At 42.7% G+C, this 17,431-nt stretch overlaps 1 protein-coding gene across 2 annotated transcripts in view; it reads left to right on the top strand.

Moving 5' to 3' along the window:
* The window catches only part of SLC16A1 (solute carrier family 16 member 1), a 61,677-nt gene extending 46,824 nt beyond the window's left edge, over window positions 1-14,853 (top strand). For both annotated transcript variants that reach the window (XM_069238688.1, XM_069238689.1), the window contains one exon: window positions 13,840-14,853. In XM_069238688.1, the coding sequence (XP_069094789.1) occupies window positions 13,840-14,108 (269 nt within the window). In that variant the 3' untranslated portion in view covers window positions 14,109-14,853. The remainder of the gene's footprint in view (window positions 1-13,839) is intronic.
* The last annotated feature ends 2,578 nt before the right edge of the window (window positions 14,854-17,431 follow it).

Genomic DNA, 17,431 nt, shown 5'->3' with positions numbered 1-17,431 from the left:
CGGCTGGCCAAATCCACCACCCTTCCCGCTGCAGCCTCCTAACCTTCCTAGTCTGATGCTTCCCCATCAAGGGCCAGTTGGAGGCAGGATTCGCCATCACCTGCCCCTCTGGGAATCCATCACATCAGACAGGTGGGTTTTGCAAATAGTCTGAGGCTACTCTCACTCCTTCGAGATTACTCCTCGATCTATGCCACCATCCTATGATCGGATGATAGAGGATCAATTGTCACTTATCCGCGAGGAGGTTACAGCTCTCCTAGTGATGGTCCCTGTGCCAGAAATAGGTCATGGGTGTTATTCCCGCTACTTTCTAGAGCCCAAAAAGGACAAGGGCCTGTGCCCTATCCTAGACCTCCAGTCCCTCAATGTCTTCCTCAAAATGGAGAAGTTTAAAATGTTCACTCTGGCTCAGGTCCTATCTGCCCTGGACCCAGAAGACTGGAGGGTAGCATTGGACTTGCAGGACACACTTCCATATTCATGTCCTGCCTACCCACAGATGTTACTTGCAGTTCACAGTAGGCTGCAAGCATTTTCAGTTTACAGTGCTCCCTTTTTGGCCTTACCAGCCCCCCTCAGTGTTTATCAAATTGCTGGCGGTGGTCCAGCTTATCTGCACATGTTAGGGGCTTGTCTTCTCCTACCTCAACGACTGGTTATTGGAGGCTATCTCACACCAGGCTGTCATCTCCCACATCCAGACTAGGAAGGACCTCCTGAATTTGCTATAAATGTGCCGAAGTTGCTGCTGGCTCCCTCTCAGACTCTTCCTTTCATTGGAGCAGTTCTGGATACAGTGCAGTTTTGGGCCTATCCTCCCTAGCAGCGAGTCCAGGATATTTAGTCTGTGATACCGATGTTTCAGCCTCTAACCTGGATTTCAGTGTGAATGACCCTGAGGCTGCTGGGCCTCATGCACTCCTACGTCCTGCTGGTGACACATGCCAGATGGCAAATTCGGGCTCTGCAGTGGGATCTAAAGTTCCAGTGGGCCCAGCTTCAGGGGAATCTCCAGCATGGTCCAGATCTTGGAGGGGACTGTGGAGGACCTGCAGTGGTGGATTTTGAACTGCGATTGGGTCAGAGCCAGATCCCTCTCGCTTCCCTTACCAGATCTAACAGTAGTGACAGATGTGTCACTCCTGCGGTAGGGTGGCCACGTGAGAGGTGTAGATCAGAGTTGTCTGATCTCTGGTGGAGTCCGGGCTTCATATCGGTCTTTTGGAGCTCAGGGTGGTCAAGTTAGCATTAAAAGCATTCCTTTCCTCTCTCAAACAACTCCTTACTATCAAGACTATAACTTCTCATCATTGTCCCCTCGACTTGGCATGTGAGCTAGCATAAGAATCTTTGTGTCAATCCACCATACACTTCCTTCTTCCAGACAAACTAATTCCGCGGTTGCGAACATTATTTGTGTTAAAAGTTGTGACTCCATTCCACATTGTCAAACCATCACCCGTCTTTCCCCTCTGAGGAGGAAAGACTCCATCTCTTTGACCCCAGGAGTGCTGAGCTTTTTACATGGATCGTACCAAAAACCATCAGGTGGACAGTTAGCATTTGTGGGTCGCTGGCACAAAAGACAAGGTGGTGCAGAAGAGAACACTCTCCTGTTGCATACTGTTCTTCATTAAGATCTGCTACACATTGGCCAAACAGCAGCCTCCAGAACGACTGTGTACTCATTCCTCCAGGGCTAAAGCTGCTATCACTGTGTCTGCATGTGGAGTGACTGTCCTGGACATCTGCAAGTGGGCTATGTGGGTGTCCTTCCATATATTCACCAAACACTATTGCCTGGACAGTTAAGTTAACTGAGAGAAGGGCATTTTGCCAACTTGATCCTGTAGGACTTTCTGGCTTGAGTCCATTCACAGTCCCACCTCCTAAATAGGTATTGATTTGATAACTGCTCATGAAGTGAGTAATCTGCTGCTAGATGTCTGTCGGAAGAACAAGTTGCCTTCCTTTTTGTGGTGTAGTGTGGTCAGTTTTACGTATCCTTTGCGCATTAGCTTCAGGCTTTAGGCCTTTGTGCATTTTGCCCTGGATGTATTTTATTCCTTTGCTTGCAGCTTAGAGCCTCTGTGCACTTTGCTCTAAATGCTTTTATTCGGCTTCGTACTGTTATTTTTCAAATAACCAGTTCTGCGGTCTTGTTTTATTTTTTATATCACACTGTTTAGCCTACTTCAGCACTGGAGTTCTCAATAACACATTATTGTTCACTCTGTGCTTTAGTCAAGGATACATACAGTCTGGTACATTGCCGATAGACGTGGTAGGAGTTTAGTCTTTGGCATTCCTGCGTAGGGACATTTTGTGCTCACGCTGACATGTTAGTTATAAAAACACTTCCTTGTCCCAATACATGCAAGAGGGAGATTCCGACCAGAGAACCACAACTAGACGCTGACTGCCTCGTTGCAGATGCTGAACCAGATCACAGGCCTTTGCTCAGGTATGAGGGCTGATGTCTCCCCAGGGATTCAGAAAGGCAAGTTAGAAGCTTAACATGCAGTGCTCGAAATAGAACTAGCTGAGAGAGAGAGTAGAAATTGTTGAGCACCATGATAGCGTTATTCTTATGTTTCACTCTCCTCGTGACTATTTCAATCTTACTGTGTTGTACGGTTCTGGTTATTGCGGCTCACGCCTTAATATCTAAAATGCAGTCGTTTTATTAAAACATTATATAAAACGTACACTGCCTTTGTCATTTGTATATGAGATCATATTGTAAATGAGAGAGTTGGTTTGGATCTGAGTGACCACGACTTCCCTGAGAAGTTTCAAAAGATGTAATGCGCTCGGCTGCCCAATCATCTCTTCCCTTTTGGAGAAATGAGGCACTGCTAGTTAGCCGGAGCAAAACCTGGTTTAGGGTGACAGAGGTCCTTCCAAGTGGGTCCGACTCAGTCCCCCACACCGTGAACGATCCTGCTGCCTAGAAATCCAGTAGTCTCATTTAGGATAATGAGAGCTCACGCGACAGTGGTAGATACTATCTGGCTGCAGATTCCTCACCAACTCTTCCCTTCACCCTTTTCTGTAATTATACTCTCTTCATTAATAAAATCCCAAGCGAATGAACCTGTACACTGTCTACCATTTTGTGATTGGGGCGCTGCATTTAGGGAAGCAGACAGTCTTGTAAGCAACTGACATCAACACATGAGCTTGGCGCCTATAAATGCCCAACACGTCATAAACAGAATGGCATCCGTGCATCGCCTTCCGGCACTCAGACTAGGTCCAGAAACTTTTCAGCAGTACCTTTGAGGCATGTGGGGAATATCTAAAAGCTGAGGAATCTGCAGCTAGATAATCTTAAAGGTAACTTGTTCTTTAAGGCCCTTCTCGGTTTTCAGTTCTCGTGCTGCTTTATATTTTCTTTCTGTTTTTAAAAACCTTCTTTTTTTTTGGGGGGGGGGGGGGGGGGGAGGGGGGGGGGCATTGCTTGTCTAAGCCTGCATCTTCTTACTTATTCGTGTAACTAAAATAAAATTGCACTTCACGTAGTATATTGTACAAACGCCATACTAACAACACATATACACCTTCATGATGCTTGCCATCGCACCCGTCTTTTGTTGCCATTTATTCCTCATACCTTTGAGATGATTTTAAGTTTTGTTGTTTTTACCTACACCCACATCTGTGCTCCTCTACACCCCTCTACTTGGTGCCACTCTACACCATTCTCTATTGCCACTACACCACTAATATTTAGGCGTGGGTAACTGCAGCCTCTCTGCTTAACAGTATGGCTAACAGTCACTTTTAAAGTAAATACATTTTTGTTTCGGATATCCTTGAGTGCTTGCACATTTGTTTAGTTGCTGTGTGTGTGTGTGTGTGTGTATATATGTATATACATCATTTGGAGTTCATTCACTCTTTTACGTAACTACGATCCATTACTTTTTGTAGGCATCACATGACTTCACTTGCCACAACGCTTTTCTTAAAAATTATAAAGCAGTAGTCTTAAATCGCATAATGCAGCTTCCATTCGAGCCTTTGCAGAATTCTTCTCTTAGACGCCTTTTATGGCCGTCGCCTTGTTCTTAATTCTTAGCGAATTTAAGCTTTAACCTCATGTCTGCCGGTACATAGATAAGTATAAAGTGGTGCATGCTTTTCAAAGTTGTCTGGTATTCGTGTTAATCTAATTATTAAATTCACTTGCTTTTTCCAGAGCTTCAACCAGTGACCTGTAGATTTACACACTTTGTCAGACAGGCTTTAACTGACGTAGTACCACTGCTAAATACAGACAAAACAGTCCTTTCTCATGCTTCGCAGATGTTGGGAGCCCACTACAAGCTGTACTGATGTTAGAGAGACTTTTTTTGGACTGTGAAAATCAGTTTCCTTACCTAAAAATATATTTTTTTTTAATCGGAGTGCGTTTACTCTGGGGCTTGAACGCGGTGTCACTTGCAGCAGTGTGACATTTTCGGTTATCTGTATTCGTTATCTGGTTATTAGTTTACACTTTTTAACAAGCATTCCTTTGCCGAAAATCTATTACAAGCTGCAGTGGTGCATATAATTTAAAGTACTCGCTACTGCTTTCACTCGGTGCTAATTGATGCACTACATGTTCATCTGGAAGGTGACTTTACCATAGAGCTGTTTCTTATTTCATAATAGTTTTGCGATTTGGGATGCCTTTAGAGCCACGCAATGCCCTCCTACGTTCTTGGTGAAGAGATCTTATGTACAAATACTTTTTGGATCAAGTGTTCAGTCCCACATATATTGCATTTCTTTCTCTGTGAGCCAGCGGAGATATTATAATTTAAAGATGGTGGATATGTTGTAGGGAATTGTGAGTCTGTGGTGAACATTAGTCAAATTTAGTTGAAACGGCTGTTATTAGATGATACGCCAAGCCAAGCCACTTGTTGACTAAAGCGCAACTTCTGACACTAGAATAGTCTTGAACTTCTAAAGGATTTTTTTCTCATCATAAGGCTAAACTAGTGTCTGAAAGGCGCGTTTCCTTTCTAGCACACTGATAGAGATGGCAATCTTTTAAATGTGTCACTGAAGACACTAGCGATCAGTAACCTAATAAGTAGATGATGAAAAAATGTAGGGATGCTAATTGCCTTTCTCTGGTCAGTGACTGCTCTAAGGATTTTAATATTTTCTTTGCAGGCAAGTCTGTTGCCTAAGTAAGAGTTGCAGAAATCTGTTAGTATTTGTTGGCTGCAACTTAATTAATATTTAGTGTTTCTTTATTTTCAGCATACTTCTGGAAAAATTGGCTAGCCTTGCTCACTTTAGGTATTTTGATTTATGGCAAGCGTTTGCTGTATGAAGCGTACTTGAACTGGGGCTGGCCTACTTTGAAACTTTTATTGTTTGTAATTATCAAGTATTCGGAATTCGCTTTACACACCAAATACATGCTTCTCACGGGATATTGTGTGAGCTACCGAAATGATGCATTGATGGCTGCTTGGCGGGGAGTGAGTTTGATCATGGGGCTACCTTGATACTTGAATTGGGCATCACTGGCAGTGGCCCTTTTCCCTCCGCTTTTGCTGCTCCTCAAACTTAGTTCTATTTCAGAAACCCCATCCTCTTGAGTAAATTGCAACAGCCAATTAAATTCTCATGCTCTTTTTAGAGTGAAACAAATCTATAGACTAGGGTGTCTTAAGTATCTCTGATAGTGCTGTAATTAAGTTATTTGCCTATTTCAAGGCGTTGGTCAAATGTAAGAAGTCAACTTAAAAAAAAAAAAGGCTTCCCAACACAAGGATTTGATAGATTTAGGGTGACAATCTAAAAAAAAAAAAAAAATGCACGTGAAGATCATATTCCGAAAGTTAGTGATGTATGCATTTATTTATTTTGGACTAATTTTACAAATGTGGATGAAAGGAAACTGCTTTTTCCCAGTTTTATTTCAGACTGAGTGAGGATGGAGATAGGAGACTGTGAGGATGAAAGACAAATGTGAGTGGTGGCACGCAATTGAAACAATCCCATGTGGGCAAGTGGAGCATATGTTTATTGGAAGTGAGCATGTGACCAGAGGAAGAGTGTGATAAAGTGGTGCTCAGGTTAGTCTGTGAACTTTAGCTGAGCAGCGTGGAACCTTTAAGTCTAAGGTGTTTTTTTTTTTTTTTTTTTTTTTTAAATGTGTTTATTTTTTATAAATATTATTTTTGCTTTCATCATATTTTTTTTCATTTGAATGTCCACTCATCTGAAATCGGTGGCTGTGTATGAATTGGCAAGTAGTTTCCGAAATCATACAGTTAACATTGAGCACTGAGAATCTTGTTCTGATCTACATTACACTGTTCGGAATCCAGGTGTCTAGAGATGCAGTTCTGATGGAGTATTTCAAGTTTGACAAGATTTTGCTTCTGATTTAAGAGATTGGACTCCTCACACCCTTCCTGCATCCAGCCAGGAAAGACCCACCCACATTGTATTGACAAAGCAATGAAGAGTCAAACATGCTTTAACCCCTTCCCTGCCAGGCCATTTCCCCCCTTGGGTGCAAGGCCATTTTTTGGCTAGTTGGGCCAGGGTGTGCTTAGGCCCTCATAACGTTTTGTCCACATTAGCTACCCAGGCCAAATTTGCATTCTTTTTTTCCAACATCCTAGGGATTCTAGAGGTAGCCAGACTTTGTGGGTTCCCCTGAAGGAGAGCTCGAAATTTGCCAAAATACAGTGACCTTTTCGTTTTTTTCAAAAAAATGGGAAAAAGGGCTGCAGAAGAAGGCTTGTCGCCCCTCCCCACACTCTCCCCCCTGAAAATGGCATCAACAAAGGGTTTGTGGTGCTCAAATCACCAGCTTCCCAGCATTCAGAAACAGGCAGACTTGAATCAGAAAACCCAATTTTTCAACACAACTTTGGCCATTTTACTGGGACATTCCCTATTTTTTTACGAATTTTTGTTTCTTTTTTTAAAGTTTTTTAAATGTGCTTTCAGCCTCCTTCCAGGCAGAAATGGGTGTGAAACCAATGCTGGACACCAGAAACCTAAACATTTCTGAAAAGTAGACAAAATTCTGAATTCAGCAATGGGTAATTTGTGTAGATCCTACAAGTGTTTCCCACAGAAAATAACTGAAACAAAAAAATAATGAAATTGAGGTGAAAAAAACAGCAATTTTTCTCTACGTTTTACTCAAACTTTTTTTCCTGCAATGTCATATTTTTTAAAGCAATATTCTGTTACGTCTGCAGGAATCTTCTGGTTGCTGGGATCTATAGGGCTTGTAGGTATACCGGGTATACAGCAACTAATTTGCTGAAATATAAAAAGTGAAAAATAGGTATCAAGAAAACCTTTGTATTTACAAAATGGGCACAATATAAGGTGCTGAGGAGCAGTGGTTATTTGCACATCTCTGAATTCTGGGGTGCCCATACTAGCATGTGAATTACAGGGCATTTCTCAAATAGACGTCTTTTTTACACACTGTCTTACATTTGGAAGGAGAAAATGTAGAGAAAGACAAGGGTCAGTAACACTTGTTTTGCTATTCTATTTCCCCCCCCCCCCCCCCCCCCCCCCCCCCCCAAGTCTCCTCGATTAAAAATGGTATCTCACTTGTGTGGGTAGGCGCTTAGCCCCGCGACAGGAAATGCCCCAAAACACAAAGTGGTCACATCACATTTTTCTACAGAAAACAGAGGTGTTTTTTGCAAAGTGCCTACCTGTGGATTTTGGCCTCTAGCTCAGCCGGCACCTAGGGAAACCTACCAAACCTGCCTGTGCATTTTTTAAAACTAGAGGCCTAGGGGAATCCAAGATGGGGTGACTTGTGGGGCTCTCAACAGGTTCTGTTGCCCAGAATCCTTTGCAAACCCCAAAATTTGGCTAAAAAAACACTTTTTCCTCACATTTCGGTGACAGAAAGTTCTGGAATCTGAGAGGAGCCACAAATTTCCTTCCACCCAGCATTTCCCCAAGTCTCCCGATTAAAAATAGTACCTCACTTGTGTGGGTAGGCCTTGGTCCTGGGCTGAGCAGCCATCTAGGGAAACCTACCAAACCCAGACATGTCTGAAAACTAGACACCCGAGGGAGTCCAGGGAGGTGTGACTTGCGTGGATCCCCCTATGTTTTCTTACCCAGAATCCTACGCAAACCTCATATTTATTTGCTAAACAAATCACATTTTTCTATGTGGGATCTCCGCACTGGGACAAATTTCCTACCATCCGACATTCCCCTCAGTCTCCCGGTAAAAATTATACAGCACTTGTGTAGGTGGGCCAAGTGCTTGTGACAGGGAAGAGCCAAAAACACATCGAAATTGAGGGGGAACCAAAGTGGATCCAAAAGGGCAGTTTGGAAAAAAAAAAATTATAATTTTTGGCTGAAAAGTGCAGTAGAAATTATATCGGTATAGATAAGACAATGCTGGGTGGTAGGAATTTTGTGGATTCCTGCAGATTCCAGAAGGTTCCGTCACAAAAATGTGGGGGGAAAAAGGTGTACTTTCCAGAAAAGTTGCAGGTTTGCATGGCATTGTGGGTAAATAAATGGTGTGGGGTGCATGTGAAGCACATCACCCTGGAATCAACTAGATGTTTAGTTTTCAGATGTGTCTAGGTCTTGTGGATTTTTCTAAATGGTAGCATCCCAAAGTTTAAAAAAAAAAAAAAAAAGTGCACCTCTCACCATTCCAAGTGGGACAATTTTGAGACTTACCAAGCTCTCATGGCCCAAATGTAAAACAAAACCAAAAATAATCTAATGTCCTCTTGCTTGCTATGAGAAGATGTTTTAGTGTGCGGGGGAGAGCTGAAAGACAGTTAGCCCCTTCAGTTCGGGTGGGGGCATAACCAGGCCCATATCGGTTGGTAGCCACCACCCCACTATTTTTTTTTAATCCCTGGCATATAGTAGACTTTCTGTCCCTCCGGAGTGTGAATTGGGGGTAGTTGCCCAATCTGCCCACTGGTGGGTCAGAACAACTTTGGCCCCATTTATTTGGGGTGGGGGTATGGCCATACCCCCAACCTCTTATTTTGGAAAAAAAAAATCTTCCCTGGTGGGCTTCCTGCCACCCTTGAGGGCTGATGGGCCTTCCAAAAATAGGCCAATCTGCTCCCAAGCAGGGCAGTTATGGCCAAAAGTAATGTGCCCCCTTGGGGAGCCACCCTTGCCCAAGGCGCTGCCCCCCCCAAACAAAACACACACACCAATCCATGGTGTCTACAGGTTTCTGCCCCCTTTTGGGGCAGATTGGCCTAAAAAAAATAGGCCGCTTTGCCCCCAAGGGGGGGGGGGCAGAAATGGCCAAAATATAATTTGCCCCACAGGGAGCGACCCTTGTCTAAGGGGTCGCTCCCCATACAAAAAAAACATAAAGTAAATAAAAAATATATATGTATATCCCTGGTGTCTAGATGTTTCTGCGCCCCCCCTCCCCCAGCCGGGGACAGATCAGCCTCCAGGGAGGGCAGAAAAGGCCTAAAACATAATTTGCTCCCTCCTCCCGGGGAATGGCCCTTTCCAAAGGGGCCGCTCCCCTTATGCCTTAGTATAAAAATTCCCTGGTGTCTTGTGGTTAATGGCCTAAAAATACCCCCCCCCGCCTAAGGGGTCGCTCCCCATACATAAAAAACGACACCAGGGATCCTTTTTTTTTTTTTTTTTTTAAGTGGTTTTCTGCCCCCCCTGTGGAGCAGTCCTTGCCCAAGGGGCCACTCCCCTTATTGAAATACAAAAATATTTCGATCGGCCAGCAGAGATGCTCAGAGAGACATGAAAGGAGAGGAAAGGCATTTCCTTTCCTTTCATGCCTCTTTGCCCCCCCCCCCCCCCCCCCCCCCCCCAATGCTTTTGCGTTTCTCCTCCGATCTGTGCTGGTCAGACGCCTCAAAGGGGAGGGGGGGGTTTTGGTGGAAGGGGGGTGATGGCCATCAGGGAGAGCAATAGCACTTCCTCCCCCGGGGCCCATAGCAGGATGAGCTGGTCTCATCCTCGGCACCGGGCAACTGTTGCCGAGGGCGTGACCAGCTCGTCTTGGGCACCCACGGCGTTAAAGGACTGTGAGCAATGTTTACATTTGGCATTTAGTACGAATTGTCTTAAACGTTGTAGAGAAATGTTTCTGATGATTATTTCTTAAATTCTGTATCCAGTCTGGTGCCTAGACTTATACAGTTAAGACATCTGTGCTTAGGTTATCCACCAGAAACACCTTACCAAAGGTAAGTACCTTGTTAGCTTGTATTTTTTCTGCTTTTTATATTACAGTAGACATTTTTTTTTTCTTTTTCTTCAAAAGGATGTTTCCCTCTATTACGGGGAGGTACATGTACACAACACTTTGTTTTTATTCACTCTAAGCCAGTGGTTCCCAAACTGTGGTCTGGGGACCCCTGGAGATCCACAAAGCCTTCTCAGGGGGTCCACGACTACTTAGAAAATTAAATAACATTAACAGGTTAGGTCCCCAGCTTTCAGTAATGACTCAGTGGGAGCGGTCCTCGGATTTCAATAATGAATCAGTGGGGGTCCCTAGGTTCCATTATTGATAAAGTATGGGTCCACAGAAGTCTAAAGTTTGGGAACCACTGCTCTAGGCCCAAGTCGTAGGTCATTCGGAGGGGGACTGCGTGAGGCAGTTGCGTGGAATGGGGGTCTTATTGCCGTGTTGTAGTAAGCAGTGCCTTGACCTTCTCTGTGCATTTTTCACTCGTGCGAATATCGCATGAAGACTCGGGGACCCGTCATTCCCGTTAACCTCACGGAAACACTGTCCTTTTATCCACCATGGGACAGGCTCTCTGGAAAAATCATTTCTTGCAGCTTCCTCCTGCCTTTCTTGGGTTTGCTTTTATGTGAAGTGATTGCGATAGTTTGCGTTCTGATCATGTTCAAGGTAGTAAGGAATGTTTCCTGTATTTCTGTGCACAGCAACACTGTTTACATAGACAAGCCGTCAAGTCATAGGCACTATAAATAGCAAATGTTTGTGTTAACCCCGCTCACTGGTTCACGTTTCATCGTCCGTTTTGAGGAATGGGAGCACCGCTGTTTAGAGGGCAGCCTCGGTCATTTTGTCTGGCTGTCTGTGCTGCTCCAGTCTCTGGAAGTCCTAGGCTTTCCTTGAAACAGTTGAGTCTCTTCCCGGTCTCTGATTCCCCTTTCTCGTTACCTTCCCCGTCGTCTACCAAGTCCATGGCTCCGTGTACCTCCTTGCTTACTGTGAAGCCCTATGGGGTATCTTTTACTCTGCCGACGTTGTTATCCTTTCCTTCATCTGTATTAAGTTTCTGTTGCAACTACAAGGCTTTTTATATACTTTTTTTTTCTGATTGTTACATACGAGATTCGCTCCCATACCTCTCGTTGTTCTCTTACCTCTCTTCCCACAACACTCAACTGAAATCAATCTCTGTCCCACACTCTCCTCCCTTGCTGTCTCTGAATCTCTCTCCCGGTGTGGCTGCTCATTGAATCTGTCTCTTCCCTTCAGCTTGTCTGCCTGTCACTGTCTAAAGTGTTAGTGATTAGAGTATGGCAGCACTCAGTGAGTGGCAACAAGAAACCGTCACCGGTTATTGTCTCCTGCCACTATGCGTTTTTGTACTGTCGGATGCTTCTGCGTTCCTGTCCCAGTTTCTGTATCCCCACCTAGCCATTCCTTTCCTCGCAGCAGTATGCCTGTTTTCCCCGTCTCCAGCTCTACCTTCTCTGGTTTTGTTTGTCCCAAACATGATAGTAATAGAGGTACACTCCGGACCCCACCTCTACCGTGCTGTTTGATGGGGGCCGCGGAGCCGGGGAGGGTTGGAGTAAGCATATTTAGGAAAATGAGTCGTTTGCGAAATGCAGGTGATGTGTTGAATCGCAAAATGGTTGACTTAGTGTTTCATCTTCCCGATATTATCCTCACCTGATTTATGGCTTCGTATTTAAGAGCAGCATGAAACTTGTTACCTAATGCAGTCCCCTTTTGTTTTAATCTTCCCATGGCTGTGTTAAATCAAATATAACATCAATTTTGTTTTCTTTATAAAAGCAGTCTGTCTGGCCTTTGTAAAATTATTAGGACGTCATGCCTTAATTTTCATGCATCGCTTTCGGGGCCTTTGAATTCGCTGAGAGACCTCTTGGGCTGTACAGCAGCTCGTGTACATAGAGGTCTTGGGAATGTTGCTAGCATCGATCTCCCTCTACTAGGGCTGATCATTTGATTGGCTAGTGGTTGGATGAAGTCGCTTACGTAGTGAGATTTCCGTTTTAGGTCTAGCTCGAAATACCTGTATCGGTTCGTTTCTATTTTTTGTTCATCATGTGATCGCCGGCAGCGTGGTCGTGTGTGTCTTGTCCTCACAAAATAAACCGCAGCAGTGTCTACAACTTCCATCACTGCTGTAACCTCAGCAGACCTCCGGGATGGTATAGCAGCAACCATAGAGCAGCGCCGTGTGCCACGACAGCAGACTCCCTTCCAGTCCGCATTCCTCCATTTTCATTGTCCCTTAGGCCCTCTCATGCACTCTGCTTGTTGCATAATGGATTGCAACATTGTATAAAAGCTTAATTGTTAGAAAATCTGAAGTCCCCCCCCCCCCCTCCCGTTTTAGTGATCAAGCTACGCCCCTAGTGACATCCACTGTTAATTAATATGGCCTTATTCCAGTCCACTTTTTTAATGTCCCCCCCCTAAGGAAGCAGAACAAATATATTAAGTGCCTGGTCCAGTCCACCCAGGATGCTAAAACCATATCCCCTGAACTGGAGCACCTGCAGCATGAAGTGGTTTTTAGGCTCGTTGGGGCTCTCATCACTGAGGGGCGGCTTGATTCCTTTTGTATTGCAGGCATGCGACCTACGTCAAGGCATACTCCTTTCCCTGAGAAAACCAAACTATCCTTAGCAAAGCCAGTAAGTTTGGACTTATTTTGAGAATATATGAAGATGGATGCAGAAATACGCACAGCTGAGCCTCATCGCTATGCAAATAACACCCTTCTATGCCTTTTTTTCTTATGTCTTTATTTTTTTATTTTTTCTTAACCAAGCTTGTGGTGCCATGCAGGAGGTTACACAATGACCTGGCACAAAGTTGAGCAGGCATAGAGGGAGAGGTGTGTGTGTTTATAGTTTCACCAGTGCTTAGGTTTCTGAACCGTTCATACATGCTTTCCCCGCCATTCCCCCCCCCGCACACCACCCCCCCCCACCCAAAAAGACCTGCTGCAGAGTAGATCACACCTTTTCACCATTCTAAAATCAAAACCTTTGGCCTCTGCCATCTTCCTCGTTGCGTTCACTGTTTCGTTTTACTACTGCAGATTTAACTATTACTTTTACTACTTTATCATGTTAATGGAGCACAGGTTTGTGGTTATTACGAGTCCAGACCTGCTCGTAAGAACTATTAGTTTTTGCCTAATGGAAAAGATTACCTCTTGGCTACTTATATATTAGCACGTTCTGCTTCAAGCTGTTTTTTTTTTTTTTTTTTTTTTTTTTTTTCTATTACCTCATGGCTCTTAAGATGTCCAAAAGCTGCCCTGTGTATCGTGTGAAAGATCGGAGTTCCACGTTTATTTTCATATTTCACTCCGAGTTCTCAGAACAACTTAACACAAACAGAGAACCCTATTTTGCAAGTAATTTCTGGGTAATACAGCTGTTGGATAATGCTCCCATTTATTGCAGCATAAAACATGTAAACTTGAATTCTTCACACTAGTAATAGAAGTTCAATAGAAAGAGTGAACTTCTGAGATTTGCTTGGTCTTCCGCCTTTTTATGATGTAATTCCCCAACTACCTGTGCAACTGATGATTTTTATTTTTTATTTTTTTGTCTTCTTAGGCAAGCTCAACGACGTCTATGGAGACTACAGATACACATACTATGCTTGTGGAGTCATACTCGTTGTTGCCGGCATATACCTATTCATTGGTATGGGAATCAACTACAGGCTTGTGGCGAAAGAACAAAAGGAAGAGGAGAGGAAGCAAAATGAAACAAAAGACGACTCTCATTCGATCGACAATGATAAACAAAAATCAAACGATGTAGCAGTTGTTCCTGAAAAGACTGAAGAAGATGGTCTAAAAGAGCAAGAAAGTACAATCTAAGACTGGAGTTTTGTAGTAGTTGTGCATTTAGAAGTGCTCGAGTACCATGAAGTGTGCCTGTGTGCGTGAAGAAATACTGCACTTAAGTCCAGTGTTTCAAGGAGGGTCCTGAACAATTCTGCACTGTACTTTAGTGTCACATCAAAGCTAAATTTCGAAATATATTTTTATTTTTGTGAGGTGCTGCTCTGTTAAAAGATTTTTTGGGGGGTAATAGAAATATGAATGTGCTGATCTGTGCCTTAAAGTGCAGTGTCGGGCGTTAGTAGTTTCTAAACCAATTCAACAAGTGTTGCACACATAGTCACGCAAAACTCTGAAAGAAAGAGCAGCTTTCATAAAATGGTGGTGTATTAACTGTACATTTATTGCCAGATAGAGTAGTGGGAATTTATTTAAAATAACCTGTTAGTATGTGGATTTTTAATTCGCCATTTTTAACAAAATATTGAATAACGTATTTTTATGATCTAGGATACTGGACATCTACATAACTCCTTGCCATTTTAATAATGCTAATTATTGGCTAGCATGGTAAAAGTATGATCCCTTTTTTTTTTTTTTATCCTTAATTTTCAGTGTTTCCTTTCACGTCTGTCAAAGAAATTAAGCTAATTGAGACGTTAAGCTACATAGTCACCATTGTATGTTCACTGTCTCTTTCTGCAGATGATTCTCCTACAACCCCTGTTTCTCGTAGTTCGTTTTTATTTTTTATTTTAAATAAAAATATTTTTACCCTGGACTTTGTGTTTACAGAACATACAAATATGATGGGTCTAGAAGCGAGCATGGCTGCACTAGTTTTGAAGTCGGTAGTTGGAAACCGCACTAGAATGCCCCACGTTAATTGACGTACTATGTGGCCAACTTTTGCACTGCCAATAACAGAAAGCAACAATATGTAGTAAAATAACGGCAGCATGTTTTTTTTCGTTTTAAGTCTGGAGGTAGCCATCACCTTTTGAGCTTAATGGAAAAAAGGTATAATACACACACAGTTGCTTCCAGACAGCCTTTCTCCAACATTAGTCTGCATGGCATTCACATTCTTCTTGTACCTAATACAGCTTTACAGCATGCTTGTGTGAGTCTACCAAAACCATTGGTTGATTTCACTAGGGAGGGACTGTATTGTGCCCTTTCATAAAAAGCCCATGTGGACCCAAAGTCGTTCTCTTCAGTGCTAGAAACTACTATGGCACTGTGTGCTTTTTATGATTTCAGTTTTTTTTCTTACAAAGATTGATGGCATGACAGCTTCTCTGACAATTTAGGTTTTTAAAAATAAAATTCTAAACAAAGCAAAATTAGTGACAAAGCCAAAAGGCTGCCGGCCAGCGGGCAAACCTTTTGGCTTTGCTAATGTTTGTGTATTTTTTTTTTTTTTTTTTTTCTTTTCTTTCTACCATTTAGTTCAACAGTATGCTTTTATAAAGTACATGTGACTACGAGTGAAATTTATAAGTACTCCTTTAAGGAACGTAGAAGATTCACTGTTCTCAATTGCACAGCAATGTCAGACCCAACTCCCCACAACCAGCCAGTGCCAGATCTATCATTTCGTACATCATACAGCATTTTGAAGCCTTTTTTGGGTGGAGTGGGAGAGTTCAGGCTTTATCTTGCAATTTATGACACCAGCTACTTTAGTTGCGATTAATATATAGACTTTTCTAAAATAATCAAGCAGTGTCCTTTACAGCTCTTTCAGCAATTGTGCTGCCTCTTTTTGGTCCCCTTAATTTATTGTAACAGGTTTCACAATTATGACTAGTTTGTATATATGCAACCAGAATAGGAAACTGTGAGACACCTAGACTGGATGATCTTTCAAAGTTCTTTAGGTGGAACTCTGATGTTGCCGGAGTAGGGACATACAGCAAGGTTAGAAGTCCCTGTTGGCAGTCTCTTCCATCACAGCCTAGGCAGATTTCCTGCTAATAGAATCTGTCCTCTGAGGAGCGTTAAGTCTAGTTTAGACATTTCTTTCCAAATACTCTTTAGAAATTGACAGCTCATTGATGTTTTGTGGTATTTATCTAGGATTTATGACAGTCTAGGGGAAGCCCTCAACCAAGGAACAGCTGTATTGTCAATATGTTGGAGGTGAGAGCCAAAAGAATGAGCAACTCAAAGGAGCAGTGCTAAAATTCAACATTTCCCTCCAGGGGGCCAAACCTATAAGCAGTTTTCCAGCATTTGTTTTATGATGCAGTATTTAGATGGCTTTTCAGTTAAAGGTTTTTTTATTGTGAAGTATTTTGGGTTCTAATCAACTGTCTTTTTTATTTATTTTTTATTTTTAAGTGCCACAAATGGTGCTTCCTTATTTTTCCCAGAGACACTTTTTCAATTATGATTTTCTTTTGAAAATGGACCATCTCATAGGCCATGTTCTACTGTATTTAGTTGTGGTAGTTAATGGACACGTTTATGTTTTCAGTGCTAACTGCTCACAAATGCCAGTTGATCCTAGGTGTGCAATTGTAAACCTGAAGGCTCCTTTTAGAATCCTTTAATAAGTACTAACTCTGTCAGTAAGTTGAATTGTTGACATTTTTTCATCTATTCAAGTAGGAACAGGATCATTTAAGGATCCAACATGCGTTTTGTAGCCAAGGACTGCTTTTCAAGGCTGTAAATAAGGCAGCCATGTCTATAGTGTGAATAACCAGGGTTTAAAGTAGTTCACAGCAAGTTAGGTTATAAGGGATAATATGCCAATGCTGCTTAGTTCTGAATAATCTGCCATTGTGTAATACTATAAATGGACAGTCCAAAATAAAGGTCATTGCAGTAAACTAGACATGATACATTCATAGCTTATAAAATTGGAAAGCAGGCACCACTGTTCATTTCATAAAGCAGAGTCCTTCCAATAGGAGAACCTCAGTTTATCAGAATACCGTTTTGCTGTATTTTCAGTCCTGACTGGAATTATTCATCTATAAATAATTGATTGTGTGTGTGTGTGTGTGTGTGTGTGTGTGTGTGTGTGTGTGTGTGTGTGTGTGTGTGTGTGTGTGTGTGTGTATATGTGTGTGTGTATATATATATATATATATATATATATATATATATTCAACATGTTTAACTGTAGGTACACATGCTATGCATAAGTCTGCCATCTAGTGTTGGGCTCAGAGTGTTACAAGTTGTTTTTCTTCGAAGGAGCCTTTCGAGTCACATGATTGACTCTTCCTCCTCTGTGATAGTGTGCATATGCATAGAGTCCTCTGTAGACTGTTTGCTTTCCGCCATCGGGTTTGGACGTGTTTCCTCTCAATCCAGTGAATCTCGGTTCGATAATTCAGATCTTA

Source organism: Pleurodeles waltl, chromosome 6 (genome assembly GCF_031143425.1).
Source record: "Pleurodeles waltl isolate 20211129_DDA chromosome 6, aPleWal1.hap1.20221129, whole genome shotgun sequence".
In the NCBI taxonomy this organism is placed as follows: domain Eukaryota; kingdom Metazoa; phylum Chordata; class Amphibia; order Caudata; family Salamandridae; genus Pleurodeles; species Pleurodeles waltl.
The sequence above is the reverse complement of the archived record's forward strand: the minus strand, read 5'-3'. Positions and strand labels throughout refer to the sequence as shown.